At 38.6% G+C, this 18,428-nt stretch overlaps 1 protein-coding gene across 1 annotated transcript; it reads right to left on the bottom strand.

Annotated features, from left to right (window-relative positions):
• Positions 1-594: 594 nt before the first annotated feature.
• TRIM58 (tripartite motif containing 58) lies at positions 595-17,641 on the bottom strand. The gene is made up of 6 exons (XM_059061987.2): positions 17,149-17,641; positions 13,705-13,800; positions 10,568-10,798; positions 8,964-8,986; positions 8,767-8,867; positions 595-4,745 (listed from the first exon to the last, which is right to left on the bottom strand). The coding sequence occupies exons 1-6, from the start codon at positions 17,569-17,571 to the stop codon at positions 4,213-4,215; spliced, it is 1,407 nt and encodes a 468-aa protein (XP_058917970.1). The 5' UTR covers positions 17,572-17,641; the 3' UTR covers positions 595-4,212.
• Between the last annotated feature and the right edge of the window lie 787 nt (positions 17,642-18,428).

The following is an 18,428-nucleotide window of genomic DNA, read 5'->3' as shown; positions in this document are numbered from 1 at the left end:
TTTGAGAATGACTTTTTAATCATTCTTTATGATTTTAGTCATTCTTTATAATGATTTGTGCTGGAAAAAAGTCCAGCTGTAACAGAGGAATGCCTGGCAGAAGGGGAGCAATGGTGGGGAGAGCAGACCAAAGACATCCTGTAGGGAGAGGAGGTAGCTCTACCTTGCAGTTAAGATGAAGAGGGGTTCATAAAGTATGAAAGAGTCAATTTCTATAAAATTTTTATTCCATAGTTTTATATAACGTTCCCCACATTCTTAGTGAGTATGAGAATTTGTGTATGGAGTGCATACAAGGCAATGTATGAGTCAAAGGTGTCATATTGTCACAGGGAATCAAAGCTACAGGAGGCTCAGTGGAACCATGCCTGGGCACAACAATTCATCATGTCACGAGAATCATTACCTCTATTCAGTTTCCTCTATTCAAATTTAGCCTTCTATTCAAATTTCCTCTACACTTAAGCATTGATTTTACTCATTTAGAACTTGACATTAAGCTTTATGTCAGTGGTTGTCTAGTGATAAATTAATAATAATAATACCACTATATTACATTTCACAAAATATTTTCAGACCCAGAATTTAATTCTGTCCACCAAAAGTTAATCATTTATTTATTCAACAAATATGCATTGATTGATAACCACGTACAAACCAGTTCTTGAGGTGTTTGAGATATGTCAGATATATCAATACCAATAGACAATGATCCCTCCCCTCAGGATGCTCACATTCTATCCAGAAAAGGCAAAAGCAAAAATAAATAAATAAATAAATAAAAATAAACCCAATAAATAGGATAACAATAAAATATATTAGAAGCTGATAAGTACTATATTGAAGAAAAGAGCCTCCATTGGGCCCGGTGAAGGGGAGTGGGAGGGTAAGCTCTGGGTGGGTTCTGGGGTAGGTCAGGTTGTATGGTTCTCACTGAGAAGCTGGATTTGAGCAGGCTTAAAGAAAGAAAGGGAATGAATTAAAGAGGCATCTGGGAAAAGGAAATTGCAGGTAGAAGGCACAGCTGGGAGAAAGACCCAACAGTAGGAAGTGCCTGGTGGTATAAACCCAGCCAGGAGGCCAGAATAGATGGAGAAGAATAAAAGGGGAAGTAAGGGGAGGGAGTCAGAATCAGAGTAGGAACTTGTGCTCAGATCTTCTAGGGTCTGAGGGTTTGTTGTAAAGATTTTGGCTATAGCTATAAGTTGAATGGAAGGTAACTGCAATGGTACTACAATCTTGGGTGCTAAAAGGATCAGCCTGGCTGCCGCATTGAGAAAGGACAGAAGGGGCCGAGGTAAAGCCAGGATTATTATTAGGAAACTAATGTAATAACCCAGAGGGAGAGAATGGATGTTAAGATGATGGTTATAGTAGCAGAGTGGTTAGGTTAGCTCTGGCCGAACTCTAGATATATGCTGAAGGTAGAGCCAACAGGGCTTACTGATGGGCTAGATATGAGAAAGTAAAATCAAGAAAGGAGTTAGCCAGATTGTTGGCCTGAGTAACTGAAAAAATGGAGTCTTTATCCACTGGAAAAATTCTGTGTATTGTGTATGAGTGTGTGTGTGTGTGTGTGTGTGTGTGTGTGTGTGTGTGTGTGTGTGTGTATGGAATTGGGAAGGGAAGGAGTAGGGATTATAATAGGAGATGCACAAAGCTTTGTGAAACTTGGAATGCAAGGGATGAAGAAAGATTTAAGTTGGTTTAGTAACTAACATACATCATGGTAAGATGCACATTGAGATAATAGGATTAAAGGGTGGCAGTGGAGACTAGGATGCCAGCTTTCTTGGTACGGAGGAGGCATTCTTGGGATTCCCTTTTCACCCCTTGAAGAGGGTAGCAGGCCTGAGGCCATGAGGCTTCCTTGTCCTGGTGAATGGGTGGAGCCCCCAGGGGTGACATGATCTTAGATCAGTGACCCTGTCCCTCTTGAGCCCTATGGGGAAGGGGCTCTATTGCTCTGAGTGTATGTTCTCTGTCATTACTCCTGTCATAATTGCTGGGCTTATAGTGACATGAACACTCAGGTGTTACAATAAGTTGCCATGCCTCATTTAAGTCCTGATGATGGGGTAGCATGAACTGAGACCCACTACATGAGCCAGTTTCTACTTAGTTCATGAATAGAAAAGGCCTAGAGAATTCATGGTACATAAAATATCAACAAGAGGTATGTAAGGGTACATTATTATTACCTCTGTTTCCAAAAGAGACAAAGAGGGGAATTGTTTGTTCATGATCAAACATACATGTATCAAATATGAATATACAGAAATCTTTGTTTAATACAAGTCCTCTTCAATAAAATATGTAGAGCCATCTGGAAATACAGTTTGATAAAATTTTGCTATTTCTAAAATTATTATACTCCATAATGTTCCTCCAAATGTAAAAAGTCTGAAAAGAAATATATTTTAAAAGCATAGAAGGAAAACTATATTAGTAATGTTATTGCAAAGTATGTGAAAGATTTTAGTCAAAGAAATCTCTCTAGATGAGAAAAGCTCCTTAAAAGTAAAGGTAGAGGGCTTCCCTGGTGGCGCAGTGGTTGAGAATTTGCCTGCCAATGCAGGGGACACGGGTTCGAGCCCTGGTATGGGAAGATCCCATATGCCGCGGAGCAACTAGGCCCTTAAGCCACAACCACTGAACCTGCGCGTCTGGAGCCTGTGCTCCGCAACAAGAGAGGCTGCGACAGTGAGAGGCCTGCGCACCACGATGAAGAGTGGCCCCCACTCGCCACAACTAGAGAAAGCCCTCGCACGGAAACGAAGACCCAACACAGCCAAAAATAAATAAATAAATTAATTTTTAAAAAAGAGTTAAAGTAGAGGATTAAAGTCTTGGTGGATTATTATCAGGATAAGGTTATCTAAATTTTCTATTAATTAATAATTATTTAGCATTTAAGCATTTTAGCATTTGATTAGCAATTATTTTTAGACAGATATAGAGAAAGATGGTAGCAGAGTTAGCTTTCAATAATTTTTAAGAATTTTGTTGGAAATGTACAGAATATACTTTTAAAATAAGTCAATTATTATTATCATTTAATCATTCTGGTCATTTTTACATTGTATTTAAGTAGTAAAGTTGAATTTAAACCAATCATATAAATCACAACCTTACTTATTTCCCAAAACGTTGGGAGGTCAATATCTTTGTTCCATGTACAGGAATCATAATAAGTAGCTGATACTGAGAGAGAGAGGTTGCTTGTTTGAAGTCTTACAACTAGTAAATGACTAGGTCAAAGAACTAGTTGAATTAGAATTCTGAGAAATTTCTACTCTAAAAATGTATCGATGTTGTACACTTGAAAGTAACACAATATTGTAAATCAACTATGCTTCAATTTTTAAAAATGTATCCAAAGATAAAGGAAAAAGTTGTAAGGGATAAGGCATGGGGCTCAGTGATATTAGAATCAGAGGAATGAATTTCATCATTCTCAAAAATTGACCCCTGAGTGAAGAGGATTTAAAGAGTAATTGAATAGTCACAGGAATCATGAATATATAAAAGAATGGTTCTAAATATATTACTCTAGAAGGAAATGGAAGGTTAAACAATAAGAGGTATAAAGCAAGAAAAGAAGTAAGAAGCAATAAAGAGCAAAAGTGAGAGAGACAGAGACAGAAAGATGCAGAGGTAGAGAGACAGAGAAAGAGGAGAGAATAAGAGAAGGAAAATAAGGAGGATGAAAAAGAATTACGGAGCTGATGCTAGAACAATATTGGACTATTCTGAACCAATTTAAGAATTGCCATTTCGAATTCTTAATATCTGGAAGATTGGAATGAAGAGATATTAAAAGGAATGAGACATTAAAATAAATGCATAGATATCTTTGCTTAATACGAGGTCCATTCATTTGAAGAAAACACATCAAGAAAGTATGTGGAGCCATTTGGGAAAAGAGTGGTAAAACTGCTCCATTTCTAAAATTACTATTCTATACAATCTTTGTCCAAACACAAATGTTTTATATTTTCTCTTTTGCCCCTATGGGAAAATGTCCATTGTGACAAGGAATGAAGTGCTGACCTAAATGGGGACATCTGTTGAGCCTTCACATATGTATACCCTCCATTCTACTCCAGGAAACTTTGCTAGGCTTGGGGTGTATCTTAGCAACAGAATTTTAGGAAGGATTGTCTCTAATGTTAGAAGCAGAGTGAAAATGACCTCTGGATGCTCAATTTTCTAACTTAACTCCACTTCTGTCATAGGTGGTAAGATAAGAGGAGTTGTGTCACAAATGAAAAAATAAGGTCGAAGAAAACCAGAGAAAAGGTGATTGAACGTGTAAATATAAGACCCATTTGTGATGTTGTAAAAGGAGATTTCACCTGCTTCATAGTCCAAGAAAATCCCAATGCAGCGAGGCCGTTCCAGGTGGAGGAGAGGAACTGATGGAGAGGCAAGGACCATGTACTCACTCCCTTTCAGTAGCCACATGGCCCAGACCCCGTTCTCAGGAGATGGCGTGGTTTCCCCCTTTCTTGACACTGAGTCTTGACAGACACCTAACCCCCATTCTGCTCTTTCTCCCACCATGACTTCCCAGTAATGCCTCCCTGATGAGAAGTTCTGCAAACCCAGGATACAAGGCCATGTGTCAAATCGCTCAGGGTTGTTGGGGACATTCCTCCATAGTTCTCCATCCTGCACACTGCGCAGGTCAGCAGTCAAGAGGAGGCTAGGATGTGCTGTGGTGGGATCCAGTTTTATGTCAACTGCAGAAAGAATTTTGTGGAACATGTAAAAGAACAGAAAAGACTGGTGAAAACTTAGGAAGCCATGATATTGAGAACTGTCACGCCATTCCTCATTCTCCCTCTAATAACTTCTGGAGATAACAAAATATGTATTTCACCTTGCAGGTCAATGAGTATATGCTTTATTGCTTTTGAGTGTATTCCACTGCTATGTCTGCATAATCCAGGACTCATTACTGCCCCAATTCAAACATAACCATTGATTATAAGACAAACCATGTGCATAACGATTTAGATTCCTTTTATCTCTATCCAGAGCACTTTGGAAGATCTTTGGTGCTCTTTGGAAGATCTGCATTTAAAATAAAATTTACAACTCCCTTGGGATTTTTTTCTCCTCAAAGCCTATAGGAAAAATTCATTGGTATAAAACCCACCACTTTCAAAGCTATGTTACTATGGTAGGAAGAATTCTAAGATGAGCCTCATGACCTTCAGACCCTGGTGGTACTCTCATGATTCTGTTATATTATGTGACAAGAGGGAGATTATCTGAGTGGGTCTAATAAAATCACCTTTTAAAATCAGAGAGGTGTCTTTGGCTATAAGGCTGCCACCAGAAGTGAAAATCAGAGAGATTTGGATTTGATGTGTCATTGCTGCCTTTGAAGATGGAGTGGGCCACAGCTGAGGAGAAGGGTGAGTGACCTCCAACTGATAACCAGCAAGGAGATAGACATCTCAGTCCCACAACTGCAAGGAACTTCTTTACGTCAAAAACTGAATAAGCTTGCAAGTGGACTCTTCCCTGGACCTTTTAGAGAAGCCCAGCCCGGACAACACCTTGAGTTTTGATCTTATGAAACCTCAAGCAGAGATGCCAGCTGATCCCATGTGGTTATTTGATCTGAAGTACTGTGAGCCAATAAAGGGATGTGGTTTGGGGTAGCTAAATTTGTGGTAATTTGCTATACAGCAATAGAAAACTACTACTGATACTGTGAAGTCCCAGTGAAATTGATATGAAATTTTATTTGTACATATAATTAATAAATACATCTACAAATGAAATGACCTCAGTGAAGAAGGGAGGATGTAAAATATTCAGTGTCTTTTTTTTTGGTAAATATTCAAAAATAGTAAATTTCATTAATCATATTTTAAGTTTTAATATACTAATAACAAATACTCATATGCTGACTGTTATTCTTATTTGTCTCTAAACCACTTCTAGCTATCTTTTATTGATACTCAAACCTGAATGGGTCACATAAGTAGTACATCATCTATACTATCCCATGGAACCACCCTCAGGGGTGCCACTATCATCCTCATATTGTAGATGAGGAGACTCAGAGTCCAAGAAATTATGTGATTTTCCCAAATTATATGATTTTCCTGTCATAAATAATGGGAATTGAAAAGTGGGTCTCCGTGGAATTGTTAGGCCTATTTAACAGATGTTATGTCATCATGCATCATTCCCACTCCAGCACACTTATTTGCTCTATTTATAAGAAAATAAATCTGTGAAATAGTTGTTAATACATCTATCTCCAGTTCCTCTCCCTACCTCTTCTTTCTTAAACTCAGTTGCTCACCAAGATAGAATAATATCTTAAGCAAACTATTCCTTCTTCTCAGTGCCCCAAGCATTGATAAATGATCAGTCTTTAAAGTTCACCTTAAATGACTTTCCTGTAGCACTCAACACTGTTGAGAATCCTTTTGTCCTGGGAAACTTCACTTCTCTTTCCCAAAGACACCAGTCATCATGCTTTCCCTCCCTCTCCACTGGCCTCCCCCTTCTTGGTCTCCTTTGCTGTTTTCTCCTCTTCTCCTCCATCACTGCTATTCAAGAAGCCAATGGTCTCAGGACTGGGACCTCTTGCCTCTTTCTCAGATCACTTCTGATGTGTTCTGGGGCTGGCAGGCACATTGCATTAATTAAATTCCATTCATATGCTTACTAGTTCCAAATATATATATCTAGCCTAGACTTTTCTCCTGGAACTCCATATTTGTAAACTCATCTGTGTACCTAACATCAACATTTGGATATTTAACATTCATCACAGCATTGATGTGTCTAAAACCCATTTCCCTTTTTCTGCCTCGCCTGCAGTTTTAGCTGTCAATGTAAACAGCAATTTCATTACCCAATTCTGGAGATTTAAACCTTGGAATCATTCACGACTTTTTTCCTTCTCTGACACCTCATATCTCATCCAACAGCAGATCTTGCCAACTTTGCCTTAAAAATACCAAGATTCTGTCCATTTCTCTGCACCTCCAATACTACTACCCTTGTCCAATGGACAATCGTCTCTGATTGAATTATTACAAAGGATCCTAACTGGCTTTCCCACATCAAGACTTTCCCCTCTGTAATTTATTCTCAATAAAGCACACAGAGTGATCACCACAAAACATTAATCCAATCATCCTATTCCTCCATTTACAACTTTTAACTGATGTTCTTTTTCACTTGGAGGTAAAGTATTGCTCACAGTGGCCTGCCTGTTGGGTCCTGTGCTACTTGGACTTTTCTTGGCCTCCCCAGCTCTCCTCTCACTCACTCCACCACAGCCGCACAGAACTCCTCATAGCTCCTGGAATGCATCTTCCATACTTCCATCTCAGGCCTTGGCACTCATTTCTGATTCCTGGAATGCTTTCCTCCAGATCAGATATTTGCTGAGTTATCCCGTACTCAGTGACGTCTTCCTTGATGATCAAATTCCAAATTAGATGCCCTAACCCCAGAACTTCTGGCCACTCTTAATTTATTCTTTTTTTCAATATTCTGTATCATCTTCTAACATTCTGTGTATTTTGCATAATTTAAGCAAATATATGCAACATGAAGCTGTAGATTTGTAAGTTGATATTACTGTTCAATTTTATATTCTAATGTCTAGAAGAGTAGCTGTCATAAAATATACAATATTTGTGGAATTGATTAGTTAATTCAGTAAAAATAAGTGGGAATATGGAGACACTGATTATGAGAGTGTAGTAACTTGCAACATTTCATGCAGTTAGTACATATTACTTTGCCCATCAGAACATTGATTAAATCATTGAACAGTACTGATAAGATAGGTTTTCTCATCATGGGACAAAGTGGTTTCCCTGTAAGTAATAAAGCCACTATTTAACCACTGTCTGCTTTCATTACTTGGTATAAATTGAATATAAAAAAGAAATTAAAAGTATTGAACCGTTACTGTTTTAAAAAACAACATAATAGGACCAAACAAACTAATTATAACACCACAGAGCCTACACAGAGAGTACTTAAATATAATTGACTGAATATTTTTTGCTTTATTAACTATCTAATTTAAGAAATTCATCAAATTGCCAGATAATAAAATAATCCAAACCTTATATTATTTGATACACTGCAATGCTTTCATATATTGATGATTTTTTTGTTTTCAAATATGTTTCATTCTGTCCTCCAAACAATACAATTTTTTATAAACAAGGAAATGGAGATTGATTAGAACTAATGTTACTTATATCACAGCTAATATCATTTTCAAGCCCCATTCTAACCAAATGTAGCTTATAGGGGTGTCAGTGACTCTGATATTCTTTCAGACTATTCACAAGTATTCCAACATTCTTTTTTTTTTTTTTTATTCTGAACACGGTGCTCTCTCCCTTCCTCCCTTATAGTTTGGCATAAACGTGTGACTCACTTCTATCAATAAAATCTTCAGGAAAGCGATGTGTGCCACTTCAGAGGACTGCATGATTCATCATAATCTTGCCCTTTTCCATGGCTACCAGCAACAAGAAAGAGGTGGGGCTCTGTCTGCACGGGTTCCCAGAGTGAGATTATATGACATTAAAGCCTCCACAATCTAGTAATCAACCTAAAACATGATCTTGAAATAAAACCTTTGTGATTTTAGCCACTAAACTTTGGGTTCTGTTTATTACTATAGTCTAACTGGTACAGTAACAAATTGCAACAAGAGCCAAATTCCAGGTGTCATAGTTCCTCAAGCTCTAAAATGCAGCCTACCTTGGAACTTTCTCAACATTTCCCTCATCCCAGGGATGCGACACATTGTCTTCAGCTCCATGGGGATGGTCTCCGGATCCAGCCGTGTGACACTCTTACTTCTGAGAAGAACGCAGAACCCACAGTTCTCAGTAGGGTTATCCACCAACCTCCCCAGTCTCTCCCAACCCATTCTTTGATTCAGAAAGTAAACATACCGGCTCAAGACTCCTCCCGCACCCTGAAAGTGAAAGAGAAACACAAGTAGGTGTGATTTAGACCTCTGAACTGCTTTTGACAGACTGGGGACACACCATGAACATCTCTTTAGGGATTATTGGAAATCATTAACTATTAAGGTAAAACTATAAGAGACATGACTCTCTCTTAATAAAAGCTAATTTTGACAGGGCATAAAAACAGGGAAATGATTAGCTTTACTTTTCATCGGAATGACAGGCCTTGTTTTTGGCCGTTGCAGGTGAAATATAGCTTACTGGTACTGAGATAGAAAGGGAAAAGAGGATATAAAAATGAAACTAAATTATTTGAGAATATATTCTCCTTAAGATTTATATTATAAGACATTTTAACATTTCTTCAGTGCTAATAAATGATAACTTTATATACATTGTGTTTTGAGAAATGGTAAGATGAGACAATGAATATTATCGAAAATGCCAGAGTTCTTGTGTTTATTTACTGTCTGAAATTTAGAAAATTTATTCCTTTCTGACAGTTTGCTCACTAGGAAGTGGGCATAGCAATACTAATAAAAATAATAATAACAATAACACAAGGTTTCTTTTTGTTTTTTGCGCAGGCTCAGTAGTGTGGCTCACGGGCCCAGCCACTCCGCGGGATCCTCCCGGACCGGGGCACGAACTCGTGTCCTCTGCATTGGCAGGTGGACTCTCAACCACTTGCGCCACCAGGGAAGCCCACAAGTTTTACTGATATATAGATATATTGAAGACAAAATGGGACAAATTAAATAAAAATGTTTTGTAAATGCATTCATTTAATGACCCCCCCACTCTGTAACCAGTGCTATTTATCACAGTACTTGTATGAGGATAGGAATTACTTAGTTCAGAAATCCCTAAATGAGGCACTGGGGATGAGATACAATGAAGCGTGCACAGAAAATTTCTATTGCAATGAGTTCTATCATGATAGCCTGCATCCAGCAACAACGATGACTTTCTCAATTCACTTGGGATTTAATGCCTTCAAGGAGGATTAAAAGGAAATATTTCCTTTTCCCTGTTATTTGTCTCTTTGCTCTATAATCTCAAATATATCGTGAGCAAGCTGCATGGAGCCCAGGTAATCTCTCCCTACCACACCTGGAATAGTCATGAAATATGGGCTAGAAAATTAGCATTTGTCTTAAAAGTTAACATGTAAATTTCAAGGTGGACAATTTAAAATATTACTCATACTTTTGGCTATTGACATTTAAATGGGTTAACAAGACTTCTTTGGATTGGTCATCACTGAAATACAGCAATATCATCATTGACCGATTTTGAGGTTATAGATTGTCCTTTTTCTGTTTAATCATATGTAAATAATTAAATTGATTTTAGTTTTAAAAATATTTAAGTTTTGTCTTTAGTATGAACTATTTTATATTATTCTCTAGGGTTCCTTCAGATTCGGATGCTAGGATTAAGAATCAAGATGCTTTCCAAGTAAATTCTAGGGTGCCCTTTTCCTAAAGATCATAAATGCTTAAGCTGTTTGTCTCTGAAAGCTGCTATCTGTCCCCTTGTTCTCAGGTCAGCCCATCCCTCCCCTCCCAGGCACCCAGTCCCACCTCCAGCAGACCCAGGGCTGGGCGCTGGCACCTCTCCTCCAGCTCCTCTGCCAGACCCTTCAAGGCCCTGCTCTGCTGAACCAGACGGTTCTTGCTCTCCCGCAGTCTCTGCAGGGTGGCTCGCTCCTCCTCCTCCAGTCTTCTAAGCTGCACTTGCTCCTCCAGGGCTAGTAAGCCACGATACTTTTCAAACTCCAACCTGACGCGTTGCCTCTGCGTTTCCACTTTCTCCTAGAGTGACACAGTGCATCAAATGATCAGCAGTTGGGGCAGAGCATTTGGCTTCCACCTTCACGGATGGGATGACGAAGCTGGAGAAGGCAATGTCTGGAGTGATCTCATCTTCATAACTCTATGAACGGACCCACTGCATTTTAACAACATGCAGAAGCCAGAGACTACTCATGAGAAGTGGCCTGCTAGAGTTTTCAAACTTAGAGTTTGAGAAATACTGTTGGATTTGGGATCCCATTTCCATGGACTTGAGGACAAGGCACTTTCATATTCAAGTTTCAGTAACCATATATAAAATGGGAGAAAAGAAGTGTCTGGGAATTAGAATTAAATATCAAACTGTTGGGCACAGTGACTGACATAGAGTAGTTGCTCAATAGAAGTTAAAGTTTACTATTAGTCACTGGAATGAGAACTGTGTGGAAATGACTGAATTATGAAGAGAGATTAGAGAGACCTGGATTTGTAAATGTGAATAAGAAAACGTTTAGAGATTAGAAAATATTCCTCAATAATGTGGTAATCATGAAACTATAAGGCTAACATTCTCTGCAGAGCCAAGAAAGAAATAAGCTATTCTCAGGCCACTTATTGCAAAGGTTCAGGGAATTCATCTTGATTTCTACCCAAATCTCACCTCTATAATTGTTTAATAGACCTAAGGAACACATTTTGATACAGCATTAATATATCTAAATTTTATTCTCTGGAGACTGGTATGTGGAAAAGTAGCTTTAAACTAAGAATAAGAGGCAAATTGCCGTCCCATAGTCTCTTCACATTTTGAATTCTCTGGTCCATTATTAAACATTATACCATTTTGGTTCAATTTAAGAACACAAGCTAGTGCCTTTAAAAGAATTCTAATAACGGTTTTCCTCAAATTTCATAAGACTCAACTCTTTCCTCCAATTTCCTATTTCTACCTCCTTCTGCCACCTTCTAAACAACTAGATTCATATAATTCTGATCTCTTTAAAGTCAACCAACTGTGAATTCCATATTCTGATCTGAAAGGTACAACTCATTGAATTTCTCCCCCATTCTCCACGTTGGAGGTTGTGCTATTGAGGAGTGGTGCTAATAACTCAGTCATTGAAAAAAAGTGGAATTATATTTGGATCATGAGAGATGACATGGTCCAGAAGGGTTTTAGTTGCAATTCACTGTTCTCTCATATCATCCTTTTGAGTACTACAATTATATCTACAGATACAGAAAGGCTAACTCTAAATTCACAGAATTTAGAGTTTATTTTATTAAGCCCATGCTTTGCTTTTGGCTCATATAGATACATTCACAAAGGTAAAAATCATGCTAGTTTATTTGGCCTAGGACAAGGATCTTAGAATCATCTCTACTTTAGAACAATCAGTGGAGGGTTCAAAAAATGAAGGAACCCATATCTCAGATATGGAATTTCTGATTTTGTCAGGTCAGGATTAAAAACAATTGACTTGGATTGTTAGCATAAAAAGAATAAAAAGTATCAATAAACATCACTATCAATGAACTTTACATATAATATACATAACTATGGGAAAAGATAAGACTTATCACAGAAGTAAAGTATAGCAAAAATAATCTTTATGAAAATATTGTCAGAAAACAGAGCACAAGACAAAATTTTTGAGAAAAGAAGAAAAAAGAATTATAAAAATAAAAGGGTTCCTTGGAGAAGGACAGAGAAGATAAATATTCTATAAAATAGATTCTATATATATTATAATACATATTATATAAATAAAAACACCTATGTAATTTCTATATACAGCTTCTCAATATTGACCCTATTGACATTAGATCAGGTGATTCTTTGCTGTGATTTTTTGGGGTGAGAGGTGACTGTCCTGTGCATTATAGGGTGTCTAGCAGCATTTCTGGCCTCTACACATGAGATGCTAGTAGAGCACCCACCCTCTCCCAGTTGTGACAACCAAAAACATCTACAGATATTACAAAATATCTCTTGGAAGGCAACACTGCGCCAGGTTCAGAATCACTCTGTGTATGTTTGTGTGTGCATATGTGTGTATGTATAAATAGGTAAGAGAAAAAAAGAGCTCATGAGGGGCTTCCCTGGTGGTGTAGTGGTTAAGAATCCACCTGCCAATGCAGGAGACATGGGTTTGAGCCCTGGTCCGGGAAGATCTCACATGCCGTGGAGCAACTAAGCCCATGCACCGCAACTACTGAGCCTGTGCTCTAGAGTCCACGAGTCACAACTACTGAGCCCGTGTGCCACAACTACGGAGGCCTGCATGCCTAGAGCCCATGCTCCACAACAAGAGAAGCCACCTCAATAAGAAGCCCGCACACTGCAACAAAGAGTAGCCCCCACTCGCCACAACTAGAGTAAGCCTGTGCACAGCAACGAAGACCCAATGCAGCCATAAATAAATAAATCAATAAGAGAGCTGATGAGGTATAAAAAAGAGAAAAAATATTTATGGATGAATGAAAAAGACTGAAAATTCAGACTGTCTTTCTATATGTAAGATGATGACAATTCACCTGTATTTCATATATATAAGTGATGTGAAATATTTATTATTTCATTCATTTAACAAATATATATTTTTTAAACTAGTACTGACAGTACAAAACTCTGTTCTAGGTGATGCAGTGAGTTAAGATGAGCAAAATCAAGTGAGTGAGTAAGATCAAGATCAGTAAAGTTTATTTACAACTTGGATTGGGGTAATATTAACAGAGATAAAAAGAACACAACTGTACAATATAATTTGAGGGGATGAGGTGATCCAGGGTGAAACTGAGATTTTTTTCTTGAGTACCCATGTAGATGGAACAAAAGTGCTGGAGTGCTGGTGGCAGAATGATTTAGTGACCCAAATTTGGATCCTTCAAATAGGCTAGCCTCCTGAACCCCAATATTCTCTCACCTTCCAAATAACAGTTTTCTTTCCCACACTGGCCTCCTGAGTCAAGGCTTCCTCCATCTCTTTCCTCACATGTTCCTGGGCCATCTGGAGCTTTACCTGTTTGAGAAGATACGCTGCAGCCGTTACAGATACCCTCATTCAGTACTTAATATTGACTGGGTATGGGGGGAAATACGAAGATCAGCTAAAACAGGCCCTAGAAAACATATAAAAATGTTCAACCTCATTAATAACAGTTAAACATAAATATGTTTTTAAATGTTGATGCCAGATGGAATCACAGGCGTATCTAAAAGTGTGTTCAATGTATTTTAAATAGTAAAACTGTAATTAACCAAAGTGTTAAAAATATGGGGGTAAGAAAATTTTATTTTCACAGGATGGAATTAAAATAAGGCATTGGGGCTTCCCTGGCGGCGCAGTGGTTGAGAATCTGCCTGCCGATGCAGGGGACACGGGTTCGTCCCCCAGTTCGGGAAGATCCCACATGCCGCGGAGCGGCTGGGCCAGTGAGCCCGTGAGCCGTGGCCGCTGAGCCTGCGCGTCCGGAGCCTGTGCGCCGCAACGGGAGAGGCCACAACAGTGAGAGGCCCGCGTACCGCAAAAAAAATAAAAAATAAAAAATAATAAATAAATAAATAAAATAAGGCATTGCAGAATATTTAATGACAAGAAATACAAGTATAAAGAAAATTAAAATAAGTATACTTCATGCAACTTTGCACCAAGTTTGAAAAATAAAAATGCTTATGATGAATATATAAAAACTAGGCAGAAACCAATGAAAATATATTCAATAAACAAAATCTCATATACTAATTCTTGGTTGAAAAGTGATGCTATTCCTTATATCTATATATTTCAACTGCTTATAGTTATTTATTACTTTATAATCAGAAGTGTATTTATTATATTTGGCAGAAGAAAACTTGTAAGTTAATATTTACTAAATGAAAAAGAAATACAGAATGTCATAAATCTTACAAGGGGTAGAAAAATAATTTAATGAAAAGTAAATCTCTTTCAACCCTAGGACCCCTGCTAGAGGTAAACACATGTATTTTATTTACAGAGAACACACACAAAGATAGACACATACACACATTTTGAAACTCTTATCAAAGTCATTCAATAAGTCTCAGAAAAACAAAAACAAAACCAAAAACTAGCAAACAAAAAACGAAATTCTTCCCAAAGTCATTGAACAAGTCCTACACATCAATGTTGTTCTTTTTAAAAGATAATATTCTAAGGGAGAGCACATAAAATAGCAGTAGAATCCATGTAGGAATTTAAAAAGATGAAGAAACTAGCAATTTTTTTAGGGCTTGGAAGGAATAGAATACTTCAACACTTATGGACAAAAGAAATTGTAAGCAAAAGCAAGGAGGTAAAAACCTGTGGCATGTTTAGGGACAACAGTGATTAGGCTAGTTTTCCTGGATCGAATGATTGGTTTAGACAAGAGCTATAGTAAGAAAACTTAGGGCCTTAGAATGTCTTGATTGATAGGCTAAGGAGTTTAGAAAATATTTATTTGGTATTTAGTTGAAGAGCTTCTGAAATAGAGAAAAATTCCTTAGAAATATGACATTATCCATGCAATATATAGTACCTTATGGATTAAAAGAAAAAAAGGCAGGAATATATTTCAAAAGTCTAGCTAGAAAGTAGCTAGAGACTGAATTTTGCAGAAGACCACCAAAATCAAGAAGAAACACTAAGAAAGATATTTCTTGGTAGGTCCAGAGGGAAGTTGAGGGAAAAAAATCACAAACCTTGATTTAGAACAATCAAAGTTAAAATAATAATAATTATTATTATTACTAATTATTTTATTATTATAAATTATAATACATAATATAAATATGTAAATTATACATTATTAATAATAATTTGTTAATTTAATTAATAATTATTATTATTTTAGAAAGTTGATATTTGCACTTTATTTCATTGTGATAGTACTTCAGGTAAAGGTCGGTAAATTAAAGATGACTTTAACCCCCTTTGTGCTAGCAGCCTTTCCAGATAATGAGAATTTAAATGTGTTCAGAATATGTCCAAACATTTTTGATGAGCACTATCAGGGAGAATCTTATTCATAGGGTTTCACAGATGCCACTTTTGTGGGCCAGGTACTCCAATACGAGTCACCTTTTCATTGAGGATGTTCCCATCATAAGTCCACAATCTGTGTTGACTAGAGAAGGGCCTGTGTGCTTAGCTACTGGATTTCTACTTCAGAGTAACATGCATTGGCAGGCTTTAAAGGTGATTAGAGCCCTGTCCCCATCCAGACACTATTCTTAGCAAATGTTCAAACATGAAGGTTGCTTTATGCACCCCAATGTTCACTGCAGCACTTTTACAATAGCTAAGACATGGAAATAACGTAAATGTCCATTGACAGATGGATGGATAAAGAAGATGCGGTACACATATACAATGGGATATTAGCCATAAAAAAGAATGAAACAATGCCATTTACAGCAACATGGATGGGCCTAGAGATGATCATACTAAGTGAAGTAAGTCAGACGGAGAAAGACAAATATCATATGATATCACTTATATGTGGAATCTAAAAAAATGATACAAACGAACGTATTTACAAAACAGAAATAGGCTCAGACTTCAAAACAAATTTATGGTTATCAAAGTGGAAAAGTGGGGGGGGAGGGATACATTAGGAGTTTGAGATTAACACATACACACTACTACATATAAAACAGATAATCAACAAGGACCTGCTGCATAGCACAGGGAACACTACTCAGTATTCTATAATAACCTATATTGGAGAATAATCTGAAAAAGAATCGATATATGTATATATATAACTGAATCACTTTGCTGTACACCTGCAACTAACACAACATTGTGAATAAATCATACTCCAATATAAAATATTTTTTTTTAAATGAAGGTTGTTTTGGTGACAATATTAATTAACATAGAGATAAATACTATGCAGAAGCAAGACATTATACAAATGATAGTTATTAGGAAGTGTTTCCAATAACTATGTGCACCTGTAACTAATAGCCCATTGGACAACACAGCCCTCTACACCAGAGCTCTAGCTGTGGAACCCAGATTATCAACATCAGGAAAATTAAGACCAGCATGCAATTAAATGTCCAGGGAGAAATTCATGGGAGAGGAGGGCAACCTAAAATAATGGTATGTCTGAGCTCCTGAACAGGGGTCCCAAAAGGTGGGGTGTACGCGGAGCAAAGGCATGGAGACCTCAAGGTGAATGTGAGCCAGGAGGGTGGTTGGTGCAGAGGGCACAGGTCATTCAGATCAGGTGGTAGCCTTTGGCTCTGTCCCTAGCAAGGCACTCTTCACACCTCTGACTCAGTGGGCTCCTCTGTTACAGATCAGCATTTCCAGACCCAGGAATCGTGGCCCTCCACGTGCCGTGGTAACACCTCTCACCTGGTAGCTCCTGGCGGCCTCCTGCAGCGGTGTTGTGTGGTGGCTCCTGTGCTCTGGGGTGGTGTCACAGACCCAGCACAGAGCCTCCTGGTCTTCCTCACAGAAGCGGCTCAGCTCCTCGCCGTGCCTCACACACAGGCGCGCCCCCGAGGGCCCCGCGCCGAGCCCCAGCTGCCGCACGCTGTCCACCAGGCTGGCCAGCTGCCTGTTGGGACGGAAGCTCTCCAGCCTGAAGGGACCCCGGCACTGCGGACAGGCATAGAGGCCGCTCTGTGCACTGTCGGACTTCTCGCAGAACTCGGAGATGCATCTGAGGCAGAAGCTGTGGCCGCAGTCCACGCTGACCGGTTTCTGCAGGAAATCCAGGCACACTGGGCACCTGGCCTCCTCGCACAGCCGCTCCCCGGGCCCCCCAGAGGCCATAGCCGGCCGGGCCTCGCCTGGCCCTGCTGATAGCAGAGCTGCCTTCCCCAGCTGCCTGCGCTATCTCCCCTGGTGGTCTGGCACAGAAGGGAGGAACCCCACAGCCTCATGAGAAGCAGACCCAAGATGGGTTTTATCCGCTGGCTACAGTCCAAATGAGCTACTCCCAGGGAAAAGTTGTAACTCAGGCACCCTCAACCACAAGGATAAAATTAACATTCTAGTTAACCTAGGCTCCTAGGAAACTGATCATTTCTAACGGAATCCCTCATAAGTATACCTTATTGGAACCCGAATTCTCATGTTTTCACTGTCAGTAAATTTGGAGAACTGCTTAGCTCCTTCCTTCCATTATTTTCTAAACTACCCCATGACCTTCTTATCCTTATACAGCATAATGATTTCTTAAAGTTTTGGGGTTTTTTTCCAAACTTTATTTTTTCTACCTCCTGTTAATTAGCCCATGATAAAAAATTTAGGTAGATGGGTTGATAGGGAGATCCAAAAAAAAAATGTGTGTATAATAATGATGGGTCTATAGCCCAACAACAATGCAAAGCATTTAAATAAATACCTGGCCCAGTTCAGAGAGTCCTATAATGACTGCACACATGTTGTGATTGTTGCAAAGCATATCTCGGAGGTGGCAAAGCTGTAGGTTAAGGCATTGGTTAGAAGAAATAATTCAAACATATGTGGCACCTGTGAGGTGGTGAAGGCTGAGAAAGATATAGGAGAAGAGAGATGATTTGACAGAAAGGATGTGATCCCTACTTGGGATGAATATGGTGAGGTCATTAGGTCAGCCAGAAAGTAGACAAATGTGGAAAGTGTCTGTCATCTGAACCAAATGTAAT

Source organism: Kogia breviceps, chromosome 4, assembly GCF_026419965.1.
Source record: "Kogia breviceps isolate mKogBre1 chromosome 4, mKogBre1 haplotype 1, whole genome shotgun sequence".
Taxonomy (NCBI): Eukaryota; Metazoa; Chordata; class Mammalia; order Artiodactyla; family Physeteridae; genus Kogia; species Kogia breviceps.
Note: the sequence above shows the minus strand (reverse complement) of the source record. Positions and strands in the feature narration are given on the sequence as shown.

Excerpts from the sequence above, each read along its gene's own strand:
- TRIM58 (XM_059061987.2), bottom strand. The coding sequence starts at position 17,571 with ATGGCCTCTGGGGGGCCCGGGGAGCGGCTGTGCGAGGAGGCCAGGTGC. Across the intron at positions 8,987-10,567 it reads CAGCCCTGGGTCTGCTGGAG|GGTGCGGGAGGAGTCTTGAG; the intron begins GTGGGACTGGGT and ends TTTCACTTTCAG. Across the intron at positions 8,868-8,963 it reads GCGGGAGGAGTCTTGAGCCG|AAGTAAGAGTGTCACACGGC; the intron begins GTATGTTTACTT and ends CGTTCTTCTCAG.